The 27,234-nt window shown below is 39.1% G+C and overlaps 1 protein-coding gene across 2 annotated transcripts; it reads left to right on the top strand.

Annotated features, from left to right (window-relative positions):
• The first annotated feature begins 1,539 nt into the window (after nt 1-1,539).
• Nucleotides 1,540-27,214, top strand: gucy2ca (guanylate cyclase 2Ca). 2 transcript variants are annotated; one of them, XM_079642242.1, is made up of 27 exons: nt 1,540-1,648; nt 8,365-8,477; nt 9,763-9,830; nt 9,923-10,141; nt 10,238-10,356; nt 10,709-10,808; nt 12,567-12,678; nt 12,767-12,908; nt 13,636-13,721; nt 13,819-13,933; nt 15,021-15,102; nt 15,397-15,490; nt 15,741-15,803; nt 15,900-15,971; nt 16,213-16,317; nt 17,103-17,189; nt 18,035-18,167; nt 19,456-19,593; nt 19,737-19,825; nt 19,957-20,048; nt 21,952-22,110; nt 22,875-23,067; nt 23,893-24,067; nt 24,669-24,767; nt 24,988-25,082; nt 25,197-25,273; nt 26,172-27,214. In XM_079642242.1, the coding sequence occupies exons 1-27, from the start codon at nt 1,555-1,557 to the stop codon at nt 26,377-26,379; spliced, it is 3,129 nt and encodes a 1,042-aa protein (XP_079498368.1). In that variant the 5' UTR covers nt 1,540-1,554; the 3' UTR covers nt 26,380-27,214. The 2 variants fall into 2 exon arrangements, with proteins under 2 accessions (XP_079498368.1, XP_079498367.1); XM_079642241.1 differs by lacking the exon at nt 1,540-1,648 and adding an exon at nt 5,430-5,951.
• Nucleotides 27,215-27,234: the final 20 nt, after the last annotated feature.

Genomic DNA, 27,234 nt, shown 5'->3' with positions numbered 1-27,234 from the left:
CAGGAAAAGTGGAACTGTTAGTCACCTTGATTTGTGGGTTTTTACGTATTGGGAAATAAGGATTCATCATCTTATCCTCGTTGTGTGATTTGGTGTCCTAACTTGTTAACGAAACAAAGCAAATCTATTCTCAAGAACATAAGATGGACTTCTTCAGTAACATGTGATGAAACAGTTCACAGGAATTATTGACGAGGGCAATTTTGCAACAGGTGACCAGCTTAATACTGGCACCATAAATCACCTGCAAGTTTATCTTTTCTGCCTTTCACAGCAATCATAAATCACCCCTGAATAGGGCTGAGGTTAAACAAGAGGTAGGGTATTGTTTCTTGGCATTTTTAGGTTACCTGTATTTTTGGGTGTATTTTGACCATGCTATCAGAGCTTTTGGTCTTTTTGTCTGAGTTTAGAGTGCGGAAAGCTAACGAATTTGGTGTCATTGAGGTCAGACAGTTATGTGCAAGGTTTATTAGTAAGATGCCAATCAATATGGCCGAATAGTATGAGGGAGGAACCGAGGGGAATGATTGCCTTATCGCAAAGAGTTTAATGATTAGCTTCTTAAATAATGAGCATGCTTCTTTATCTGACTTCAATCCCCAGGTTTGCTCTGACTCTAGCAAACGGGGTCTCATAGCTTTAACCTTTACTCAAGTGGATAAGGCTTTTGTTTAAAAAAAGTGTTATTGTCAACACATCTCGCGAGTCCATTAGCTAATCCTTCTTCAAACTCTTGAATTCCTCAAATTGTCACTTTGCCCCCAGACTCATTTGTTCCTATATGTTAATCTTTTAAAACAGCTCTTTAAAAGTTTTGTTTGCAGAAAAAGCTCAGTTATTACCTTTAACAGCTTAACAAGAATACAAATTGGCTTTTTGGGGACTTGTGTTCGGATTAACACTATTCATATCATTGCCCTTGTTCATGGGTTTTTTTGCTTCTTTGGTACTTAGTGTCCTTATAGTTTTCAGACTCAAATGGATAAATGTTTCCAGTTTGAGAGGTCCAACAATCCAGATAACACAAATAAAAAATGTGCTTGTTTTTTCCTCAAAGTTTCGTTCTATAGTAATGTCAGAATGACTGAAATTGTAAAAAAGACACACAAAAAGAATGTAAATATTAATATTTTTCCCAGTTTGACCATACAACATGTATATTCTTCTTCTACTTGCCCAGATGTATCACATGGACATTGAGACATGCAATGAAATTAATAATGGCCTTGTTTTATGGCAACAATAAATACTGAAGTAAGCATATTTTTAAACACTTTAATTCAGCCATTTTATTGGATCCCTTTTATGGATCTTTGAAATACATTTCCTTGGGTTTAACATGGTCTGAGTTTGTTTTAGGCTAAGGGGTTGTGACTCAGTACACTGTAAAAAAAATAACGCTGTTGGCCTGATTTGACTACATCAAAATCTCAACTATCATTACCAAGTTTTTTCTGTAAAGTTTGTCTAATTTCACAAGTTAGGTTGGCAAAACTCACATTTATAGGTTTGAGATTAAAACCATGTTCTTTGATCTTGCTTTGCCAAAGAATGGGGTCTCCAATGGAATTATGCAGGGGCCTCTTGTATTTCCCACATGTGCAGCAATCTCCTCTCTTCTCAACTGGACTTCTTCTTCCTAAAAGTGAGAACCTTGTTTGAATATTGCATCGAAACTCAATTGTAATTAGCATTACAGTAATTGCATGCAAATTATTCAGTTGGTTGTGTTGATTACTGGTTGAAGGGGCACCGTATTCTGGTTTTTACTGAATCGTTTGCCACCTTGAACATTAGCTAGCTAACGCTGCCTTCCAAGAGGGAAAATGTTGCAGACGAAGCACCGACGTTACATCCTTAATCTGAATAATAGTATTTATTTTAATTTTATTTATTCATTTATTTAACAGGGACAGTGCACATTAATGAACAGTTCTGTAAATGTGCCAGAGTAGCCAAGAGGCTATTTTTCATCTAGTCTCTGGACAGATTTTAAAAGTCAACATAAAACACATTTCATTTTAAACAAGTAAATACAATACATTTAAAACATGCAACAGACATTACTGGGATACTTAAATAAAACATTAAAAAATACAGAACATTAAAACAAAAGAAATAAAACAAAACAAAACAAAAGAACATGTTAAAACACAGGCAGTGGGTTGTAAGGAGCAGAAGATTGGGTCAGTGTTGGCGGAGCTGATTCCTCACTAACCATATTTTGAGTTTTGATTTAAATAAAGTGAATGTGGTCTGGTCTCGGATTGGAGGTGGGATTGAGTTCCATTGCTGAGCAGCTTTAAGAGAAAATGAAGACTGACTGAAATCACTTTTTCTGAGTGGAATAATGCAATCTCCTCTCGCTGCACCTCTTGTTACCCTAGTTGCAGTTGTACAGTTTTTGTAGCTAAAGTAGGCACATTTGTTATTCTTATGGCACAACCTTTTTACTTTGTGTGTGTAGAACTCAAGACTTAAAGTTAGACAGAAAGTTGCCTTAACATTTGATTTGTCCTAACTTTTAAATGTTTACATTGTAAGGTTAAGATTTGCTCACATGAATAAATTGAGTTTATGCTTAACAAGTACTTCTTCTTACCTCAGCCTCTTCTTTGATATGTATAAGTGTATGCATGTTTGTGTGTGTGTGTGTGTGTGTGTGTGTGTGTGTGTGTGTGTGTGTGTGTGTGTGTGTGTGTGTGTGTTAGGCCAACAAGTGCTCAGTTGCACCCTTTTTTCCCCCGACTAACGATAATAAGCATTGTTAACAGCGTTCAGTTGCTATCAAACAGCCATCATGATGACACAATAAAACTAAGGGTCTTGTTCCTCTTAACACGTTACCATTTCCTCTGCCTGATAAAATGCCAGGGTGTGTTGGGAGGGAAAGCCTCTTCACCTGACAAGGTAATGGGAGTAAATGGCTGTGTGCCCCAAGCCAACCGTGCTATTACGACGTCATACGTGTGTGTTTGTTTAAGACGTTTACAACCCTGTAAGGAAGCTGAGGGATGATGCACTGTACTGGAAAGACAGGAGTTTAGGTTGGAAATATTGTACAAATATGTATAAACATAGTATGTGTTGTGTGTAGAGTCACACGGCGTAGCAATTTAATGGGTTCTGGTGTTAATTGCGACTTTATTGGAGGAAATGAAAAAGCACACTACGAACTTTCATATGTTTTTCTCCATATACTGTACGCAGCAGAGCGTTCATTTAATTTCCAGAGAGCATAAAACTGTGTGAGAAAGACAGTTCAATGGTGCGATAAAGAGTTTGACACCAGCAAGATTTAGGATGGGCAATACAGCGCGTATAAGATGTGTGACAATGGCAAAGACCCGGAAGTTAGCATAGCAAAAAGTCACTTGATAAAAGCAAAATGACTTTTCTATTGGATTTTGGTGTTTTGCAAGAATAATACCTCAAGCAAACACACGTTAATGATACTTACTCGTCACCACTGCTAAGCTAAAAGCGGCTAATTTTATGCATGGTAGTAACGCTTAGTAGTCTCACTTATGGCGCATTTCCATTGCAGGGTCTCACTCTGCTTAGTACGGTATAGTTAGGCCTTGTTAGGACAGGCTCACTTTATGCTGCGTTTCCATTACAGTTTAGTAGCTGGGGCAGTAACTATAGTAACGCAGTGTAGACGGAGCCGTGACGTCATCTTCAATCCGAACCACAGAAAAACAATATCAGCCGTTAGCTGTTAGCCGTTAGCTGTTTGCCCTCAGAGCTCACAGCTCCTCATATCTATTCAGAAACTAGACACAAGTTAAACAAGTACAAACCACAGACTGTCTGTCATGGCGAATACAGTTGCTGGTTTATTTATGTCTGTTGATGCCGTTGTTGTGAGTGTGGACGGTCGGACCATATACTGCGTTAGCTTAGCCGATCTCCATTTAGAAAACACGCATTTTAAAAGGTTTTTCGGCTGCCGTCTGTCTGCAGACTTGTCCAAGCATTAATTCATGGTTTTTACTAACCGGCATCATTTTGAAATGTGTATTACAATTAAATCACGGTCAAATATGTTCATTTTGTTTTAGCCCCCTTGCCAGCGATTCTCTTTCTCTAGTTTAGCATACTCAGCCCGACTCAGCCTGGTTGTTGGCCCGCTAAGAACCTCGATTTTATGGGGCCAGAAAAACTGTGAAATAGTACCCGCTAGCCGGTACTACGCCTAGTGGAAACGCAACCAAAAATGGGCCTTGCATGGCACGGCACGCTTAAACCGCGCTCCTCGCTGTAGTGGAAATGCGCCATTAGACACTTGTTAGCATAACTGTTTTAAAAAAAGCTTTAGATGTTCACCAGCGGGGTATTTACTGAGGTATTTTATGACAAAGAACAACACGTGAACATCTTTTTAGCTTGTGTTAACCACAGACCTTATTACTAACTTAAATGACTTTGTTACAAGGGAACTAGATGATCTAATATGCTAACTCATATCCAGGTTAGGTTAGGACTTATTCCTGCACCACTCTATTGGCGTCCATGTAGCCATGTTGCTAGCATGGCAAAAAACTGCCAATAAGTGTATAAACACAAATGAATGCTAAGTTGATTTTGTAAAGCAGTTAGGCAGCATGGTTTTTACCAAACATTTCTCAAACAGAAGTAAATAGTGCATTTGTTGGTGACTATATTCAGATGCTTATTTGGTGAGATACTGCAGCAGAAAGTAAGCTGCAGCACAATTGGTCAAAGCTTTATCAGGACAATGTAAACAGTGCAATGGTGTGACTCAATTATTCTTTTTACAATGTGAAATAAGTAGGAGCAGCAGAGCCATATTATGTTTTTGGTTTAGTGTTGGAAGGATTAAAGCTGCTTTTCTCCAAATGAGATGACACTGGTTTATGACCAGCTTGGCCAACGCTTTTATTGGCTAAATCCACCCTGCTTTTATAGCAGACACTATTTATCAGCTCCACACAAGCCTTCACTTTTATGGCCTCCTGTCACCTTTGCCCCTCACCCTATGTGAGCTTTCCCCCGCCTCTGCTTTGAACAAAGACTCTCTGAACACAACAGATTGGCAAAAAAAAGTCAAAATATTGAATATGTCACATATAGAGTTCATTACCGGTTGACAAATCATGACTGCAATTAATAATACACTTTTATAAATAATAATAAATAATAGCCGGCAAAGATGCTTGTGTTTTAATTCTTTAAATTATGGAAAATTACGGACAAATGGTATTTGTGATCATTTTTGTTCTTATCAGACAGGAGATGTCAAACAAATTCTTACAAACACATTGAATTATGATCATTATAAGTTTCTTAGTGAGTCCAGATGGAGTGTGAGAGCTTACCTGCCCTCCCTCCCTCTGACTGATGCACCGACTGTCACTTGGCTGTTGTTCATTAACGTATGGAGGGCAGGTAGACCAGCCTGTAGCAAGGTGGAAGTTGATTGATCTCAGGCTCACACTGAAGGAACAACTGGTGTTAAGACAGCAAGTGTCTTTCGTAGTAAAAGTGGTTGGATCTCAATCAAAGTTTCTTTTCTTCTGGAGACTGGACAATCAAGACTTCTGCAAAAGAGTTCACGTCTGTTTCTGGAACCATTTCGTCAATGGAGAGGATATTTTCCGTCGGACTAATGTAAAAACCTACCTTCAACCTACCTTTTTTATCTGAACAGGTTGATATATACTGTTTGTCATGTAGACACGGTGGATAAGACCGTAAAAACTCAAGGAACAAGATGTACAGCTCACACAGTTTACCCTACCTGGGAATGTTAGTAATGGCGGTGGTCGCCAACAAGATGCTGGAGGAGTGTTTGTCATCAAAGCGTGAGTTCACCATGAATGTTGTGCTTCTGGAGGACGACACTTATGGATGGAGTCGGAAGTTTGTGCAGAGTGCTTTGGAAGCAGCCATCGAAGAGGACAGGCAGGAGAACATTAAACATGGTATGGACCGACCCTAACCCTAACCCTATGAAAGGCTGAATGAATCTTACAGAGAAAAATCATTTGATTCAATCTGGAGCAGCCAAAATGATTAAACCTAATAATAAAGAATCAATCATGACTGTCAGAAGGAATTTACATTTTATGAGGAGAGTTATATCGCTGGACATCAGCTTTAAACCTGGAAGTGATAGCAGCTACTGGAAAACCATTCAAACAGAAGTCAAGGTGGCTGCTTATGAATGTATTAACTAGTTCCTCTGCATACTGTTGAGTGATAAGGCATCAACTGTTGAGTAAATAATAAAATAACTTAATTTAAAACTAAAATCAGGCCCAAATTGTTTTGTTTATTAACTTATTTGTTCATAAAAGATCTGATTTGGATTAATTGTTTACTTTAGATGTCATTTTACTTGTCCATATAGTATTTGCTGGATGAAACTTTTTACAGATAAATAACCTTTTAAATGGACTCATAACATTATTAGGCTTTTAAATTAAATTTAGAATGGAGTTATTTACATTTCACAAATACTTTAGGACATGTAGTCGATGTAACAAGATGTTTTCTAGAAGATTTGAACATGGGGCCAAGGCAGGGACATTGGTTTTGTGCAACATTTGAGATATTTCCGTATTAGTGCTGATTTGTACTGACTTTGGTCCTGAACACCAAAGAATACCTTTTTTGAGTCAGAACTTTGAGAAACCTAAACTTGATTTGTCTCAACTAGTAGCTAGTAACAAGTAGCTGTACAATAACTCAAGAACTAGCTAGATAAAATAGGCAAATGCTAGAAACATTTTGATTTAAATAAAGAACATTTTGATCAAGGAATAAATAGTGACCTGACATTCAATGATAATCAGTGCTTCACATAATTTCAGTACTATGGACACGTGATACGCAAAGGTAAGGAGGTTTGGTTTGGTACCCAACCATGTGCATTGAGAATTCCCTCTATAAAAACCTTGAAACCTGACTTTAAAATGTAAACAAAATAAAACAAGTATTTTGAACCTGGCTTTTGAGTCATGAATTATAATTAACACATATTTTATTAGATAATGAGTCGTTTTTATTTGTGTAACCGCGGCCGCGCACACGGCCTAAAGTCTAGCTGTTCTACTGATCAAAGTTGCCCTCTAACTCAACTTGATCAAACAGCAGAAACTCCACAGATTCAATTTAAAGAAACACGATAAAGTTGGCAGTCAACAAAAAGACTTAAGACAAGGATTTTCTCCCAAGAGTATTACATTTATTATCAATATCAGACACATTTACAAACAATACTTTAACCAGTAAAAACAATAACAATTTATTATGAATTCGTACTATGCTATTTAAAATGGTATCCAGCGTATAAAAAACGACTAAATAAGCGCAGACAGTTAATGTTGGGAGGGGGAAACAAGCAGGTCAAATCTAAATATTACTCACCGCCACTCACTCACACGTGCCCTGTACAGACACAGCAACTGAAAAGAAAGTGACACATTAAGAAAGGTGCAAAATTAACTAAACACACACACACTTAAGGGGCAGTGAAGTGCACGTGAGGGCCTCACACTGCTGAATCCCAACTCCCAAGGCTGCCGCTCACGTCAGGGGGGCTGGATCCCTCAACAAAAGACACAAAGCACAACAGTACATCAATTCATTGAATAAGATTCATTGAGATAATAAAAACACTAATACTCTTGGGAGAAAATCCTCGTTTTAGGCCTTTTTGTTGACTGCCAACTGTATCGTTTCTTTAAATTGAATCTGTGGAGTTTTTGCTGTTTGATCAATTTGAGTTAAAGGGCAAATTTGATCAGTAGAACAGCTAAACTTTAGGCCGTTTGCGCGGCCGCGGTTACATTCGCTATAACTTATTCTTACTTGGATATTTACTATATAAATTCAAGTTATTATTATTATTATTACTTGGATATTTTTGCGCCTGGCTTGCACATTGAAAGAATACATGTAAACATATAAATAAATCAGTGGTGAAGCTGTCTATCAAATATTTGTTTCTAACTGAAGCTAGCTGTTATCATTTGTGCTTAGCTAGGATAAAAAGTGTCTCAAGGGAATCTCTCCTAAATTTAAGAAACTTCCTTTAAAATATTTGGTTTGTTATTGGTAGTACCCAAGTTGCTGAAATAAGCCAGACAATGTGTGAAATTCATACCAAAAATAAGGTCATCGGCTAGTCTTCTTACCATCAAATTAAACTAATATATTATTTCTCGCTGATGCTGTAAATGTCATTTTAAGAAATTGTTGATTGGGACAAATCAAAGGTGGTATTTGGACCAGTGGCAGCTTGATTCAGGGTAATTTAATCTTGATGGCCGTAAGAGATTAATGAGTTCAAATTGAATATTAATCACTCTTATCTTCTTTCCATTCCCCAAGGTTTAAACTTCACGTTGACAGCAAACTACAACGGGTTTAACACCACTGTGTACAACCGGCAGGGCTGTGGCAGCAGCACCTGTGAGGGGGTGGCGATACTCAAATTACTGCATGTGAGTGGTCAAAAGATGTCAAATTCGACTGTTGAATACCAAGGATGAGATGCATTAAAGGTCCCTTATTATACTGTTTTTCATTCATATATTTTAGGTCTCAGATATATACAGAACATGTCTCTGAAGAGTTTGTCTCCAAAAACCAAACAGATCATTGCAGCATTACCCATAATCCCCTCTGTTTCAGCCCTGTTTCAAAGTACTGATTCTCTGTCTGTTAGTTTAGATGAAAATAAGGAGCCCCTCCCCACGCCCCTCTGAGAGACATTTGGTTAAAAATAACTCAATGGTGCTCTAGGTGGAGATTCAGGTGATAAGGTGGTGGGGGGGGGGGGGGGGGTTACCTTGGTTGGTGATTGGCTAATGGTTACACAAGACAAAACATTGTTATGACATCATAAAGTGGCCAAAATCTGATCAGCTCATTTTCAGACAGGTTTTTATAGAAATGGATCAGGACAAAAAGAGAGAGAATCTTTGTTCCTGAAACGTTCAGAGTCTCTTTCCACAGAGGGGACACATGTTGATGTAGAAGAGACATGACGAAGTGGATTTTGCATAATAGGTGACCTTTAAGAGTATTAGAAGTTGTTTTTTGGTGCATTCATTGAGGCCATTTATTATACGTTTCTGCAGTAAAAACGCTTAAAGGTAAAGACTCACTGAGAGATTTAAAAATGTTGCAAGGACAATTTGGTACCTGAAAACAAGAAACCAGAACCTCAATCTCTTATTCTGTGTTTCCTTTTACCGTTGTCCTCTTCGTCCTTGGAAAATCTCATTGTTAAAAAGTGAGCTACTGTTGATGGTGATAAGATCAAGGGATTAAACTTTGCTGTGTTCATACTGGAGGCTGTGGCTTAGTGCTCGATAACAAGTTCCCTTTTTGTGATACGACAGTTTATCATCTCTAGATTAGTCTCTAGCTGGCACAGTTAAGTGACTATTGCTTCATGACATGACATGATTAACTTAAATGCAAAATGATTAATTAGTAATTTAGTCAAACTATTTCAAGGAAGGTTACTTACTGTAAGGCTGCTAGGAAGGTGTGACTCTCTTACTGTAACTGGGGAAGTTTTGTGGTGATATATATGTTTTTGGGGGTTTTCCTTTACCTGTAGTTTGTTCTATAGGTTTTTGTGTATTTAAATGGTCTGCAAAGGCTAAAATCCCAAAGTGTCCGTGAAACTCCTCCATTGGACTCCTTTGATTACATCTGTAACATAGTGACATCACTTATAAGGCCTTTTTGATGACAGAATTATGTATCTTTCTGCAGAATATGGGTGAAGTTGGATGCGTCATGCTGGGGCCTTCTTGCACTTATGCCACCTTCCAGTTAGTGGAGTGAGTATGACTCTGTTTCTTTTTGATTATCCACCATCAAAGAACTTTTTTGATGTTTTACTTTTAAACCCCCCTCCTGTTATCCACCTCAGTGATGAGATTGGTTTGAGCCTGAGCATTCCCGTCATCTCAGCTGGGAGCTTCGGCCTCTCCTGTGACTATAAACCCAAACTGACCCGAATTCTGCCTCCGGCTCGCAAGATCGCGGACTTTTTCATCAACTTCCTGAAGGAAACGTTGGATTTTAAGTATCCTTGGGAGCAAGTCTATGTCTACAAGAAACCCATCAACCAATCTGAGGACTGCTTCTGGTGGGAAAACAGTTTATCAGATTGACTTTTGTCGGATCATTCAACGCTGCAGCATGTGTACATCTTTTTAATTTTGCCTCCTTGCTTTTATCACAGGTATATCAATGCATTGGAAGCTCCCTCTGCCAGGTTTGCCTCACAGACAGCCAGAGAGATGCTGCGTGGAGAGGTAGAACTGAAGAAAGCACTTAACGCTAAGAAAAGACACAGCAACAGTGAGTAATTGTTAAAGTTACACCGTAATGCATGAAGTATTTCCGCCTGAGATTCAACAAAACTTGCAAACCAAATGTCGACCTCAAAGAAAAATGTAAAAAATCCCCTACAGATTAATTGAAGGATGTGTAAATACTTCCCTATGTATGGTTTAGCAAGATTTAACAAGAACATAAACGGTAAAAAACACTTCTAGTGACAAGGATTGCAAAGACAAGTCAGGATATTCATGAGATTGAGACATTTAAGGGACATTTTGAGGCAGTGTCCTTATTTGCTACCCCTAAATTCACATGTGTAAAGCTTAAACATACCCTTTCTGTCATAATGAAACTGGTTTATTTATCTCAGTTGTCATCCTATGTGGGAGCCCTGACGACGTTATTTCAATAAAGGGGAAGATGGGCCCGATCGATCCGGACATCATGTTCATTCTCATCGATATTTACAAGTAAGCACATCTACTTCATGAGTACTGTATGTTCAGTGTTGGCCCCTCTGTTGTTTCCCCGACTCAGACTGCAAGGAATCTGGTTGTGATCCTAGATAACAAACTGTCCTTCACTGCAAACATCGCTGCCACAACCCGCTGCTGCAGATACACGCTTTACAACATCAGGAGGATACGTCCCCAGCTGACCCAGAAAGCGACGCAGCTTCTGGTCCAGGCTCTCGTCATCTCACGTCTAGACTACTGCAACTCCCTCCTGGCTGGTCTACCTGCATGTGCCATCCGACCTCTGCAGCTCATCCAGAATGCAGCGGCTCGTCTGGTCTTCAACCTTCCTAAATGTTCCCACACCACGCCGCTCCTCCGCTCCCTTCACTGGCTTCCAGTAACTGCTAGAATCCACTTCAAGACACTGGTACTTGCGTACCATGCTGCGAATGGATCTGGCCCTTCCTACATCCAGGACATGGTTAAACCGTACACCCCAGCACGTGCACTCCGCTCTGCATCGGCCAAACGGCTCGCTGCACCCGCACTGCGAGGGGGACCCAAGTTCCCATCAGCAAAAATACGTGGCTTTGCTATCCTGGCTCCAAAATGGTGGAATGAGCTCCCCATTGACATCAGGACAGCAGAAAGCTTACATGTCTTCCGGCGCAGACTGAAAACTCATCTCTTTCGACTCCACTTCGAGCGATAGAATTACTAACAAAGCACTTATATACTAATAAAGGGCTGGCTTATCTAAAGCTAGTTGAGTAGCACTTGAAATGTTTGGCTCTATTAAACCTGATGTACTTATATGATTCTGTTTTCTTCAAGTTTGTATCTTCTTGGTCTAATGCACTTATTGTAAGTCGCTTTGAATAAAAGCGTCAGCTAAATGTAATGTGTTAAAAAAGACTTCTGAATTGATGGTAAAACCTTTTTTCTTCGGCACGCAAAGATGTAGCACAATGCCACCTGTTGAAGCCATTTTGTATTTCTATCTTTTTTCTATTTCTAATCAAATATCATGAATGTTTTGTATATGATGTTTTATTATTTATATGTATTGAGCTACTTCACATCTACACTCCCTCCCGTGCTCTCCGATCCTCCTCTGCCTTCCAACTCACTGTACCTCCTGCCCGGGTGACCACCATGGGGTCAAGAGCCTTCAGCCACTCTGCCCCCCGTCTCTGGAACTCTCTCCCACAAGACATCCGCAATATGGACTCACTCTCAACCTTCAAATCCAGCCTGAAAACACACCTTTTTAAACTGGCGTATTCAATACCTTAACTCTGCTAAACTGATTGTTGTTTTTAAGTCTTTGTTTTTAAGTCTTTGTTTTTGAAGTCTTGTGTTAGTTATGCTCTGTAAGGTGTCCTTGAGAGCTTTGAAAGGCGCCCATAAATAAAATGCATTATCATTATTATTATTATTGTTTTTGATTGATGCCGACCATCAATGTATTATTATGGTGACGTCGTCACATAGGCGTGGTTTTGGCCCTATAATAGACGACAGGTGCTCACGATGTGTGGAAGGCAAACAATTTATTAACCGCATGATAGAGACCGCATTGTGAAATCTGAATGAGTAAATGTACCCAAGATATACCTCTTATGGCTTCGAATCTTTTGTTTAAGAGTTTAGAGTTTTGTTTAGTATTTTGTCAGTTTTTCTTTAAATAAACGGCGATATCTGATCATTAATGTGGATGCGCGTAGATTTTTCTAACACCACCCTTTACCTTACTTTACCTTCCTGTAGCCCGGAGTACTACCTCAACACAACATCTATAAAGGCCATGCAAGATGTTGTGGTTGTCACTCTGCCACCAAGGAACTACACCTCTGGATCTCACTCAAAATTCAACGACACGGTGAGCAGCGTTTTTACTAAACACTGCGAATGGAAAAAAGTTACCGAATTGTTTGATGTTATTGTTAGTTTTTCTATTTGATGGGCAGATTAACGACTACGTGGCTGGGTATCATGACGGGGCCTTGCTGTTTGGCAAAGTGCTCAGAGAGACGATGCTGGGTCAGCGCGATAACAGAATCTACGATGTGCCTCTGAGTGACAACCCTTTTGGAAACACCTCTTTTTACGGTGTGTATGATTAGTGACAACTCGAGGTTTGAAGAAACAATGGGGGACAGAAATGTAATGCAGGAGAAATGTAATATACTAGTTTTGCAGTTCTTCTGCCCCTGTGTAAAAGCAAGATTCAACCGTTAATACTACATTAGTTGAATTGTAAACTAATTTAGGTTGCAGGAAGTAATGAACAGACCTTCATATCCTTCAACATGTCAGGGTACTGGTCCTTTTACAACAGCCAGACATCCAGGATGGTCTGAGGCTCTGGAGATTATATATTGCAATTTTTCATATTTTTCTAGGTGGAGTTTGTTAAAAGACAGTGCCTGTAAATGCTTAAAAGTGCCACAGAACTTACAGACAAAGTGAAATGGTGGACTGTTTTCTAGTACATCTCCACTTGTACTGCTTACTAATTTTGAAAAATGTAAATGAAAGTTAAATGTTGGGGCTACAACTGTTAGGGGAACTATTTGATAACGTCAAGGCCAGAGCTAGAGATCCATAGCACAACTTGCATCACTTCTGATGTTAAGTTTCATGAGTTTTCGAGAACTTCCTGCGAATTGAAAATGCTATTTAGTGTATTATGTATTGGCATCTGTTTTGATAATCGAGTATTGCTGTTTTTGCAAGGTATCAATTACATAATATTATATTGTAACTATGGCATTTCCAGAAAAAAACTAATATTGTCTTTTTTGTATATGTGTTTGTGTGTATTTGCTTCCAACAGGTATGGGAGGACACTATGTGATCGATGAGTACGGTGACAGAGATGTTAACTTCTCTATGATTTACACATCAACTGAAACTGGCATGGTAAGGCGATTTCCATTCAGCCTTTATCAGTCAACTACTTTACCCTTTTCTCCTATTTATCTTTTTTTTAATACTTGTATTTGGTCTTTTTCTCCAGTACGAAACTCTGTTACTGTTTGACACTTCACGAAATAAAACCATAGTGATTGACCAAAACCCCACCCTGCTCTGGCATGGTCGCCTGCCTAATGACAAGCCAAAAACCCCAGATGGTAACACACACACACACACACACACACACACACACACACACACACACACACACACACACACACACACACACACACACACACACACACACACACACACACACACACACACACACACACACACACACACACACACACACACACACACACACAAAATGATGTAGAGGTAGTGTGCAAGCGTTTTTAAATTATTCCAATTTATTCTAGAGATCAACAAGATCTTGATCAAGTTGTTTTTTAAATAAACTTAAGAAAACCCTTAAATTGACTAGATTTTCCAAGGCTTATATTAAAGGCTTTCTCAATTCCAGTGTGTATCTGTTTGAGTCATTTCTCAAATAGCTTTTCTCCTGCAAGGTTGATAACATCATTAGCCGCGTTCACACCGCAGTACTTTTCCCACTTTAGTTCCGAAGAGCCGGAACAAAAATGTGTTAATCAGAACCTTTTTACCCCCTTTTCCGTCCCTGCTAGAGAGCAGGGACTTTCGTGGGAGAAAAAGGTTCCTATTTCTGATTGGCTGGGCGGAATGCAAACCATGCCCCGTAAAACTCCCAAAAGGTTTTGTGAAGCCGCCATTTTATTATCCTCGCATTAGCATTATTAGCATTAGCCCAGCGCACAAACGCAGAGAGACTAACTTATGGCAACACAAAAGAAAACAGGGAGCGGTGGAGATGAGGAGGTGTCGGCGTTCTGGCGATTTACTCGGAAGGCTTCAGTAGAATCTGCTGGGAGTCCCAGCAGCTTCTACTGAAGCCAGTCCCCAACTCCGGGGACTTCCGGCCGGGGACTTCGGGTGGCAGTATACGCCGTGAAGTTGTTTGCGGCCTGCCAGTACATCCAAAGCAGAAGAAGAAGAAGTGACGTTAGCGGCTTCATTTGCCTAATCCTCCCCCAGGGACTTATTCCGAGTTCATGAGAACTAAAGAGTTCTCATGAACCTTTGTGGGAAAAGTACTGCGGTGTGAATGTGCCTATTGAGGTCTCTTAGATATAAGTTAGAAATATAGTGTAATTTCACTGTCAGCAATGTATTCATGACATGACTGTATGCTTTTTGGTCATAACACGTTGTGTGTGCTTCCAGGTTTGGATATGCAGGATGTGATTGTGATCGTTCTGAGTCTCAGTGTTGTCGCGGTAACGGCCATCGCTCTCATCTTCTACAGGTAAACAGCCAACACACTTGACTGTTTTACACATGTTGTATCAATAAAGTTGAATTTGACAAGACAAATCATCAGTTAGCTGCATTAAGTACAAGATAGATTATTTCCTAATAAAAAAAAATTTGAATCAGTGACATAAAGTTATTGACGGTGGAGCAACAAAGGCCAGTTTGAATTGATTTCATTGAGCTGAAACACCAACATAATCAGCGTTTTCTTCATGTTTGCATTTGTGTGTCCTCTTTACCCCCGTCCTCATTCTGTTTGTATGTACTATTTGTTTTTTAATGTTAGACAGAACAGGAAAGTGCGTCTTTTGCAAAAGAAGTGGTCTCACATAAACCCGCTTCTGATTGGTCCACTGGATGAAAAGGAGGTGTCTCTGAAGGTAAACATCAATCAGCTGTTTCCTACGTCCAGTAAGAGAAGGACACACAATTAGATAGTTGCATGTTTGTGATCAACAGTTTTGTAAACATTTAGGGTTATTTTTCTGATTTCCTACCCCTACCTTGTGGTCAAATTATATTTTCATCCTCCTGGCCTCAGCAGAAAGGGGGGTCCTCACAACGTAGTTTGGGTTGATGGTCCTCACAATTGTAGCAAAACATGTATGTGTGTGTGCATGAATGTAACAGATCGATGAAGATAAGAGGAAAGACAGCACGTTCTTCAACCATCGTGGCCGCTATGACAAGAAGGTACGGTCAAAAGCCATTTTGATTTGTAAAAACAAAGAAACAATTAAGTATTTTCACTCAGTGTTAATATATGTCTTATTCCTCTATATGTTTTAGCCTGTTATCCTGAAAGAGATGAAACAAACAGACGGAGACTTCACAGAGGACCAAAGGATTGAGCTAAACACTGTAAGACACCAATTTATTATACCTCTTTTTAATCAAACTAAACACTTTTTGGTTCACCCACCTGCACCTTTTTCTCCACTTGTAGCTCAACATAATACTGTATATTGATCTTTGTCCTAATGATAAATCAGAAGAATGTGAATGAGGGAGCATTTTTATTATTGTAAATGATGCATGACTGCCATTTTAGCTGCCTATAACCCCTTAATTTTCTACTCACTTCCATATCTTCATGTTTCAGCTGCTACGGATAGATTACTACAACCTGACCAAGTTCTACGGCACGGTGAAGTTTGAGTACGGCGTTTTTGGAGTGTTTGAGCTCTGTCAGAGGGGCTCACTCAGGGTAAGAGCAGACCATCACTCACACTTACTTTCCCTGCTTATCATATCCTGATAGAATAATAATAAAGCGTTTTTTGTACAGCAGTTTTCATTTACAGGATGCAGCTAAAAGGGATTCAACAATAAGGCATAAAGAATTATACAAACCAAAAATAGGACATTAGATTCATGTCAAACGCTAAAACATAAGTAAAATAATTTTTCTGGAGATCCACACATTTGATATAGTTTAACTATGTGCCTTCTTTAATTAAATATCTTGAACATGATTCCATATAGTCGTATCAGGTTGTATACCTTAGTTTGAGCTCTATAGCTACATTTTATCAGCAGCAAAATCCACAAAAGAGTCAAAGAATTCAGGATCCATTTGTCAAAAGATAACTATTACATTTATTTATAAAAATACACATGACTTATATGTAGATATATAAGCCTGGTGGATTTAGAGGTGTATTTTGTTTTGTCTTGTTGTCATAGTAACTGTTATTGTATCTTCTTCCTTTTTATTATCTCTCTGTCATTCAACTTCCTCTTTTATTACCTTTTTAAATCTTTTTGACCTCCTTTGTGAATGGTGGTGCACTGCTTTGGATTGTATACTCTTGTGCAATGTTGATCTGACTTTTCTCAACGTTAAATCACTACAGTAGGCTACATGTGGTTTATGACTTTACTGTTCATTTGATAAGTCATGGAGACACAGTTTAAGGAGCACTTAAAGGATGTTAAATGCACATAATGAGATAAAAAATGAACTTATTTATCTCTTTTTTTCTGCCGCAGTACATTCTGAATGACAGGATCTCCTACCCAGATGAAACCTTCATGGACATGGAGTTTAAGATATCAGTCATGTATGACATAGCAAAGGTATTGCCTGTTTTTTTTGTTTTGTAATTCACTAAACTGGATCTAAAAGGGAAAAAATACGAGTTCCGCAGAATTTTCTGTCAGACGAAACACACTTTTATCTAATTTTATTCTGCAATATCTTCCAAGTGGCCTGATTTATTTAGTTTAATGTGTTAGGATAAAAATATGTGTACTTTTACTTAACCTTCATGCATTTCAAGGAGAGTTAAGTGATACAACAAGTGGTGGCATATAATGAACTACTCAAGTTCTGTACAATTTTAAGATACTTGTACTTTTAGTAGGCCCTGTGTATCTTTTGTATTCTCCTTATAAGAGTTATTTGTTTCTTATTAGAGGTTAACAGTTATATAATGTAATAAATAATAAATGCAAAAAAACTGTAGTTTGTGTCTATGATATAACAGTAAATACAACTTTATAAGCTATCAAACATGTTTTGCGGCTCCAGACAAAACAAATTGTTGGAAAAGGGGGCAAAATGGCTCTTTTGGTTCAAAAGGTTACAGACCCCTGGGTTAAGACATCAAGCAGCAGTATACAGTATGAAGTAATTCAAATAAGCTCCACTTTTACTTGCTGTTATAAACACCTTGATGCATTAATAATCATAATTCAGAAATGTAATATATATGGTTTAATGCACTAGGCGTTCTTTGAAGTCAATACTTTTAGACTTTTAGATTTTTGAATGCAGGTCTTTTACTTGGTAAACAGAACTTAGACACTTCAGTATTACTACTTTCACCTAAGTAAGAGCTCAGAGTACTGATTCTATCACTGGATACAAGACATGCCAACTCTGTGTAACCATCTTGGTCCTTGCTTTATAACTTCTTTAGGGCATGTCATATCTCCACTCCAGTAACATCGAGGTCCACGGTCGCCTCAAGTCCACCAACTGTGTGGTCGACAACCGCATGGTGGTGAAGATCACTGACTTTGGCTGTCACACCATCCTGAGTCCAGGCAGAGGTGAGAAAAACGGTTTCATCCTCATTGAGGTCGACTATAAAGGTCACCTATTATGCAAAATCCACTTTTTCCTGTCTTTTATACATAACCATGTGTCCCCTCTGTGTAAAGAGATTCTGAAAGTTTCAGGAAAAAGATTCGCTCACTTTTTGTCCTGATCCATTTATATAAAAACCTGTCTGAAAACGAGCTGATCAGATTTTGGCCACTTTATGATGTCATAATGATATTTTGTCTTGTGTAACCATTAGCCAATCACCAACCAAGGTAACCCCCCCCCCCCCACCTTATCACCTGAATCTCCTCCTGGAGCACCATTGGCCGCGTCACACCGGAGTATTTTTCCCCGTACTTTTCGCGTTTAGTTCCGTTAGTACCCCTTATGTCGCGTTCACACCAAAAAGAGTACTTCAAGCCGGGAACTTTTACCCCCATTTGTAGTGCCTGCTGAGTAATGGTACTTTCCTCGGGGAAAAAAGTGCCCCAGTTCTGATTGGCTGGGTGAATTGCAAACCACGGCCCGTAAAACTCTGAAATGTTTTGTAGAGCTGCCATTTTATTGTCCTCGCATTAACATTATTAGCATTAGCATTCGCCCAGTGCACAAACGCAGAGAGACTAAATTATGGCAACACAAAATAAAACATGGGAGCGGTGGAGATGAGGAGGTGTCGGCGTTCTGGCGATTTACTCGGAAGGCTTCAGTAATAAGCAATAAGTAATAAGTAATAAGCTGCTGGGAGTCCCAGCAGCTTCTACTGAAGCCAGTCCCCAACTCCGGGGACTTCCGGACGGGGACTTCGGGTGGCAGTATACGCTGTGAAGTGGTTTGCGGCCTGCCAGTAAACCCAAAGCAGAAGAAGACGAAGTGAGGTCAGCGGCTAATTTGCGTAATCTTCCCTCAGGGATTTATTCCGGTGTGAACGCGATCTGTACTAAGTGCCCTGGGGGTAATAAGTGCCGGGGCACTAAGTACGGCAAAGTACTTGATGTGAACGCGGCTATTGTGTTCTTTTTAACCAAATATCTCTCAGAGGGGCGTGGGGAGGGGCTCCTTATTTTCCTCTAAAGTAACAGACAGAGAATCAGCACTTTTGAAACAGGGCTGAAACAGAGGGGATTATAGGATGCTGCTATGATCTGTTTGGTATTTGGAGCCAAAGACTTCAGAGACTTTTTTTATATATATATCTGAGACCTATAATATATTGATGAAAAACAGTATAATAGGGGACCTTTAAAATAAAAATAAAGTCAGCATCCACTCACCTCTTTTCTCCTTTCTTAGATGTGTGGACGTCCCCGGAGCATCTTCGTAAAGATGGAGTCTCTCAAAAAGGCGACGTCTACAGTTATGCCATCATTGCTCATGAGATCGTTATGAGGCGACCCCCGTTCTACACACAGAACTGCTCTGATCCTGCAGGTAGGCCCAGATCGTTTGGTACACCGTCAAACTGCAATACACAACAAAATAAACAAAAATGGATACACTGACAAACAGAGATATTAATGTGACCATAGTGATCACCCCCACTCCCATTGATTATTGTTATGAAATTCCTTTAGAGAAGCTCTACAGAGTGCAGCATCCCAGCATCATGAGCGTCTTCAGACCGGACCTCATCTTTGAGGGTGCGTCAGAAAGAGAGATCGAGGTAAGAGAGCCACCAAACACAAGCTCTTACAGTAACAGTCCAGGTGACGGTTTATAAAATAAAGCTGCTTGGACTTAATTGAATAAAGAAGACCAAACCCTCCCTCCTTTTTTCTCTTTGTCCGGATACAGCTGTACATGCTGATAAAAAACTGCTGGGATGAAGACCCAGAGCGACGGCCAGATTTTAAGAGAATAGAGTTAACTCTGGGTAAAATATTCAGGTACGTCAGAATCTCATCCCTTCGATTTTTTCATTTTAAAGCTCCCATGTCATGATTTTCCGGTTATTACCCGTCCCCTTGTGTGTTATGTAGCTTTTTATGCATGTAAATGGTCTGCAGAGTCAAAACCCTCAAAATACACCCTGTAGCGAGTAAAACTCTAACACAGAAAAGACCTGTCTGTGCTGCCCCAGAATTCCTCGTTGGAAATTTCTCTTTTTCCATTTGTTTCTTCCGGGGAACCAAAATGGACCAATCCGTGGAGCTCCTCACACACCAGGATCCCTTAGCGTCACTATCAAACGCAGTGGGGGGACCTTTAGCGTACATTTTCAACTAACAGGGAGTCCCATTGAATTGCATGAAGTGTTAAAGGTCCCATGTCATGGCCATTTCTACTGATCATAATTCCATTGTTGAGGTCTACTAAAATAGATTTATACTGTGCAATTTTCCAAACTCACATTGGTTTCTCATACAGCATCTCTGTATAGTACGTGTATTCACCAGGTATTCAATCTCTGTCCTAAACGGCTTGTTGGAGCTCCTGCCCCCCCCCTCCCTGTGAGCCCAGTGTGCTCTGATTGGCTGAGAGGCTCGTTGCCTTGTGAGCTGCTGCAGGAGCAAACAGGCTTTCCGTGTTGGTGTCTCGGGCGATACAGGAGAACAAGCGAACACTCACAAACACTCACAGCCGAAGTAAAAACAATAAGTGTGGCTTGATATTGAGTTAGAAAAAAGTTTATAACGCTGTGAGAATGGGTCTGCGGAGAGCATTTCTCCGCGATCCCAACGTAGCAGCCCGAAAAACGTTTACCCATTTAAACAGTAGTGGTAGATACCTTGTTTGTTTTAAACATCATAAATACACAAACAACAATGAATACTTACAGGTTGTGTACCCGAATCTCCCGCTGGTCCAAACAAAGTAGGAACAGCATCGCTCGTCAGTGCCCTACGCTGTACATATCCGGCATGAATCGCTGAAAGGTTTGTGAAGCTTTGTTTCGTGAAAGGCTGGCAGAGGGTGTGGCCTCTGGGTATCCCCACGTCACAGTACCCAGGAAGAAAACATTGGAAAATGAGAAATCTCCAACGAGACGTTTTGGGGAGGTATTTTCTGTGTTAGAGTTTTACTCGCTACAGGGTGTACTTTGAGGGTTTGTGACTCTGCAGACCGTTTACATGCATAAAAACCTTCATAACACACAAGGGGACGGGTAATAACCGGAAAAGCATGACATGGGTCCTTTAAGTTTATAAGATACTATCAGTCTTAAAGCATTCCTAAACGTCCTATCTTAACTTATCCTCAGTCCTTAAATCGGCACTCGTCCTGCCATGCCTGAATGCAGGGGCGGTCCTGGGGGGGGGGGGGCAAAGGGGCCAGTTCCCCCGTAACACTGACCAGGGACCCCCCTGTGGCCCCCCTCCAAAAAAGAGTTTACAATATTATGATTTATTTGAACTAAATCCAATCAGACACCCGGATGTACAGTGGAGATTAAACTGTTCATTACCTTTATATAAAAGCAAATACTGTTAATGTTTTTTAATTCAATTGTCACTTAAAGTTACTAAAACAAATACTCTAAATGAAAAAAACTACTGAAACAAAGGACTGTAACTTAAATGTACTAAAACAAAAAACTTTATAAAAACATAAAACAATTACGGTATTCTATGTTTATTTTACACGATTATTTTATACTGTCTGTCTTTTTAACCCGCTTTTATTGTGCCCCTCTCATGAAATAACTGGCCCCCCCAGTAAAATTGGTCTAGAACCACCCCTGCCTGAATGGCCACAATACTGCCTGTAACTTTGATTAAAAGATGGATAAAGCATAATATCAATGTCCCCCCTCACTGGCTAGGGCTGTAATGTTATGATGTTCCACAGTAACCTGCATAACCAGGCCACAGAGACGTACATGGACAATCTGATCCGCCGCTTGCAGATGTATTCAAGGACTCTGGAGAATCTGGTGGAGGAGAGAACGTCTCTGTACAAAGCTGAGAGGGACCGAGCGGATCGCCTCAACTTTATGCTACTTCCTGGGTAGGTTTGGAGCGAATCTGATGATGTTTTGTAGGGGATGTCATCTTTCGTTTAGGAAAGGTTGTCTATTGCCATTTTAAAGCTGCACTCACACTGTACATGTTATATTTATTTTGTATTTAATATTCGATTCCCTGCACTCTTAATGTAAATAATATCCTGCTTTATATTGTGTGTAAAGCCCTTCAATAGTGTTTTATTGTCAGAGTTTATATAATTTGTATCTTCACGACCTACTGTATATTTTCAACTTTTTAATGCTGCTTTAATTCTATTTTGAGATTTTTATGCTGCTGCAACGCAAACATTTCCCAAATTGGGATCAATAAAGTACCTCTTATCTTGTCTTTTGTTTAAGGATGAAATATAAAATAATATAAGGGCTAATACTGAAAAAACCCTCTGAGTATTTTAGTTTATGTTTATGCTCTATTTGCATTAAAAGCACAAAATATACAATTAGAGAATAAATAAGTGACAGAAACATAATGCTCACTTTCAGTTTTCTATTTTAAACATTACAACCCCCATCCCCACCCTGCCTCAACCTCAGGTAAGAAACAAAATGAAGCACACAAAAAATAAAAAAATATAAAAAATAATAGGGGAAAACTGTAAACAAAGATATTCTTATCATAAGAATAATATGAACCGAAAGGACTCAGTCATCTGATCTGTTCCCTAGGGGATTAATAAAGATTTTTGTTTCTTCATAATATCAAGAGTGCCTGAACTGTATTATTGTACCCTGTGTCTCCCCTCAGCCCAGTGGTGCGTTCACTGAAGGAAACGGGCCGAGTGGAGCCTGAACTGTTCGAGGAGGTGACCATCTACTTCAGCGACATAGTGGGATTCACCACGCTGTGCCACTACAGCACCCCCATGGAGGTGGTGGACATGCTCAATGACATCTACAAGAACTTCGACAGCATCCTGGACGGCCATGATGTTTACAAGGTTATACATTTTATCATACTATTTACCAATCAGTGGTAAAAGTCAAACTCAAAAGGGTCTCAGGCAGGATGTTACTGTTGTATTTAATGCTTTTTTATCTTAGAAGGTTGAACTAAGATTTAGTCTTAAAGGTGTCCTATCATGTAAAATGCACTTTTTAATGGTTTTATACATAAATATTTGTCCCCGGTGTGTCAGGGAACTTACAAAGTGTAAAAAAATAAAACCATTATTTTTTCCTCCGTACCCACATCTCTAAAAACGGGGGTACAACGGAGCTGATGCAGATTTGCGTCCGATATGACGTACAATCGGAAATGTGGGCTTGCTTGCCACGGCCCTATCAGAAACGTTGCAATCAGAAACAATGCGTGACATGTTTTGGACGTAATATGGTCTGTGTTTACATTAGCATCGCTAACACTCAGAGCTAACCTGTACTGGAGAGCATGTGTAAAAAAGCAGGAAATAAAAAAAGGAACTCACCCTGCGAGAGATAAAGCATTTGAGCTCCATACTGTTTCAGAAATAAACGTTGATTGGTTTAGAACATGATATTGCATTTCATCACGGCAGCATTTAGCTGAGAACCTCGTATAATTCTGAGCAGGCATTAGCTTCCCCTCTTCCTCTTCTTTTTTTTTTTTTTTTAAAGCTAAGGACCCAGATCAGCAGTTCTTTAACAAGGCTGAAACATGTTTTTATATATTGTTATATATCTGAGACCGATAATATGTGCCTAAAAACAGCATAATAGGAGACCTTTAAAGGATACATTGTTTTTTATTTGTTTATTTCTTTTAAAATCTGTTTTCTATCTCTCAGGTTGAGACAATAGGCGATGCATACATGGTTGCATCAGGTTTGCCTAAACGCAACGGGGACCGGCACGCAGTGGACATCGCCCACATGGCCCTGGACATGCTGGCATTTGTCGGGACGTTTGAGTTGCAGCACCTGCCCGGCATCCCTCTGTGGATCCGTATCGGTGTGCATTCAGGTAATTTATCTATTTCTCATTTCCACCCACACATTCCCCAATGTTTCTTTACCTTTTTTAAATGTAAGTGGGTTTAGGTTACCCTTGGCCTTTTTGTTTATGTCTACGATGCTGTCGACTGGCAGCTTTAGACTATTCTAATTGTAATACCCAGCTTTTTTTCTTTTTTTCCCTCTTGTACGCCATGTAAAGGTTTTGGGTACCCACTTACTGTATATTGTGTATGTCTTTGCTTTATTGCAACAAAATAAAATATTTTAAAAATAAATAAATGTAAATGCGCAGTTACATACAAAGATCAAACACATCTTTCAGAAATCATAGATTATGTGTCAAAAATAAAAGTTATAGTATATGTTAGAGTAATAAAAACAACATGTGGCAATAACACACTTGTACACTGCCAACTATTTACTAAAGTCCAAACCAGAAGTAAGCTCATAACTTTATATTTCAATTTGCATTTATTTTGCAAACTTACTGACATCTAGTGGTTGAACAGTATAAGTGATTAGCCAAAGATAAATCCGACACCATCTGTCACAGTTTGGTTACATTTTTACCACTGATACTGATGCTTGTTTGTGTGTTTTGTGTGTAGGACCGTGTGCAGCAGGAGTGGTGGGGAACAAGATGCCTCGCTACTGTCTTTTCGGAGATACAGTTAACACAGCGTCACGCATGGAGTCCACAGGCCTGCGTAAGAATCAACACTCACTCACTCACACACACACACACACACCCTTTTCTTCATGATATTGTTGAAGGACCCCGCACTGTGACTGTGCTAACAAGGTGCGAGCCCCACAATGTGATAAAGACAAACCCCTACACACACACATGTTAACAGTCACATTATGGTTGGTTTATGACCGTAAGAGATCTGAGCGTTTGACTCTCATGATTCTTCTTCTTTCCAGCTCTGAGAATCCATTCCAGCCAGTCCACCATCAACATCCTGCAGAGGACAGACTGTAATTTTGAGTATGAACAAAGAGGCGAGACGTACTTGAAGGTTAGCGGGGTTTGCTTTTACTCTAAATGAATCCAGCTGTTTGTATCTAGTGTAAACTGTAAATATATTGTGTGCTACTCTTATGTCCTGTGTCAATATGTGACTGGCCTACAGGGTAAAGGCAAAGAGATGACCTACTGGTTAACAGGAGTGACCGGGGGAAAATACAACCTGCCAACACCGCCAACAGCGTGAGTAAAATCTAATCTATATGTAAACGCTGACACTTAATTATCTACTAATACGGAAAGATACACACTTTGCCCCCAAAGCCCGATATTTCCTTCCAGCTCACTGTTGATATAAACAGCTAGATAACAACACTGAGTTTAGTCGAAATGTTGGGACTTAATGGAACTGTAACAGAAGTATCAGGTATACAAACATTAATTCAAACAATTCATTTGTATTCAAAGGGTGCAGTTTTCCCAATTAATCTGGTATTTTCCCAAATGAAGAATCAATTACAAATGCTTAACTAGAGCTGAACACAAATTTATTTGATTTGGCTAATCATTAATATCATTATTATTTTCTAAATGCTTTTTAATAATTCTCTAATGTTTTATTATTGTTGTGGTGTTTTTTATTTTTATTTATGTCACTTATTTAAGCATCTATTGTCTTATTAATGTCTTATTTTCCATGCCTGTTTACCCCGGCTTAATTGTGTTGCATTTGAAAAAACTTTGACCTCTTGTATAAAAGGTACTCAATAAATACATGATAATGATACTGTAATAATTATTAACCTACACAAACAAGTCATACATTAGGGGTGGTTAATAATCACATGAATATAAATTGTTGATTAAGATAATAATACTTTTTTAAATAATAATTAAATAATAATAAATATTAGTCAGATTTGTTATTATTATTAATGATTATTATCAATATAAACAATTATATTATATAAATACAAAAATCATATTAATGGGATTATTAACCACCCCAATGTAAGACTTTCTGTAGTCAAGCAGAAATAACATATATAATAAAATACAAAAACAAATAAAAAAAAGTATTGCAGAAAGTCTATATACATTTGCATCTATAATAAAAAATTATCTTTACTTTGTGCATCAGGGAGAACTTCCAGCGGCTGCAGCAGGACCTGGCGGAGATGATCGTGTCCAGTTTGGATAACCGTGGCCTTGGGAACGAGGGCTTCAAGAACAGGAAGACCCTCTCCACCAAAATCAAACGGAGGGGAACCAACGGCAGCCTGCAGGGGAACAGCTTGCCAGAGTACTTCCACCTGGCCGTCACCGACAACCCGAGCACCTACCTGTGAGGAGAGGAGCTCTCCGTACAAAAACGGTCAAGAAACGGGCTTTGTAGAAAAGTCTGAATGAGCGCTGCTGGGTTTCTTTGAGTTACAGTCAAGCAGCGGTGAAAAAATCAGGCATGTTGAAAGGTAGACTCTTATATGTTGATGATAAAAGTGCTGTAGTAAGATACCTGTTTATTTAGTCTATTTTTGTTAAAAAGAAAGTAAAATCCCTTGTATTATTGTTATATATCATTAAAGATGTTTAGTTGTGGTGAAAGAAGTGCTATACATAAGCCACCCTTCTCTTTTTTTATGTGGGTCAGACACAGTTTCACAAATGTAAGAGAATATTAATGTAGCTATGTGCATTGGGAGCATCAAAGTCTGACATTCTAGCAGAACTAATGGCTATAAATTGTACCTGGAACTGTTTTGGGTGTATTTTGTGTATTAAATGTTTTTAAAATAAAAATAGGATGGGCTTATACCGTTTTGTTATATCTATCACACAACCAATACCTTCTCCTTTTATATTATATACTATTATAAAAACGTATGGTAAGGAATCCATATAAATGATATTGCATGTATTCTTCTTGACTTGACTTTATGAACAGCTGTCCGTTAATGTTTAGATGTCACCTGAAGGAAGCTCATTGATTGAGAAAGTTGGACGAAATTATTTACCATGTACATTTCCTTTTCTGTTGCAAGACAGTGAAACTACATCCAGTGCTTGTTTCACAGCAGACGTCTGAGAATATTTATCTTTCACACCAAAACATCTAGAACATCAGAAATACATATTCTGTAATGATTTTGGTTTGTGTTTTATTAAATGATGTATAAAATATGACATGATATTCAGAGCACTTT

This window comes from Notothenia rossii (assembly GCF_949606895.1).
Source record: "Notothenia rossii genome assembly, chromosome: 8".
In the NCBI taxonomy this organism is placed as follows: domain Eukaryota; kingdom Metazoa; phylum Chordata; class Actinopteri; order Perciformes; family Nototheniidae; genus Notothenia; species Notothenia rossii.
This window is presented reverse-complemented; position numbering and strand designations above follow the sequence as displayed.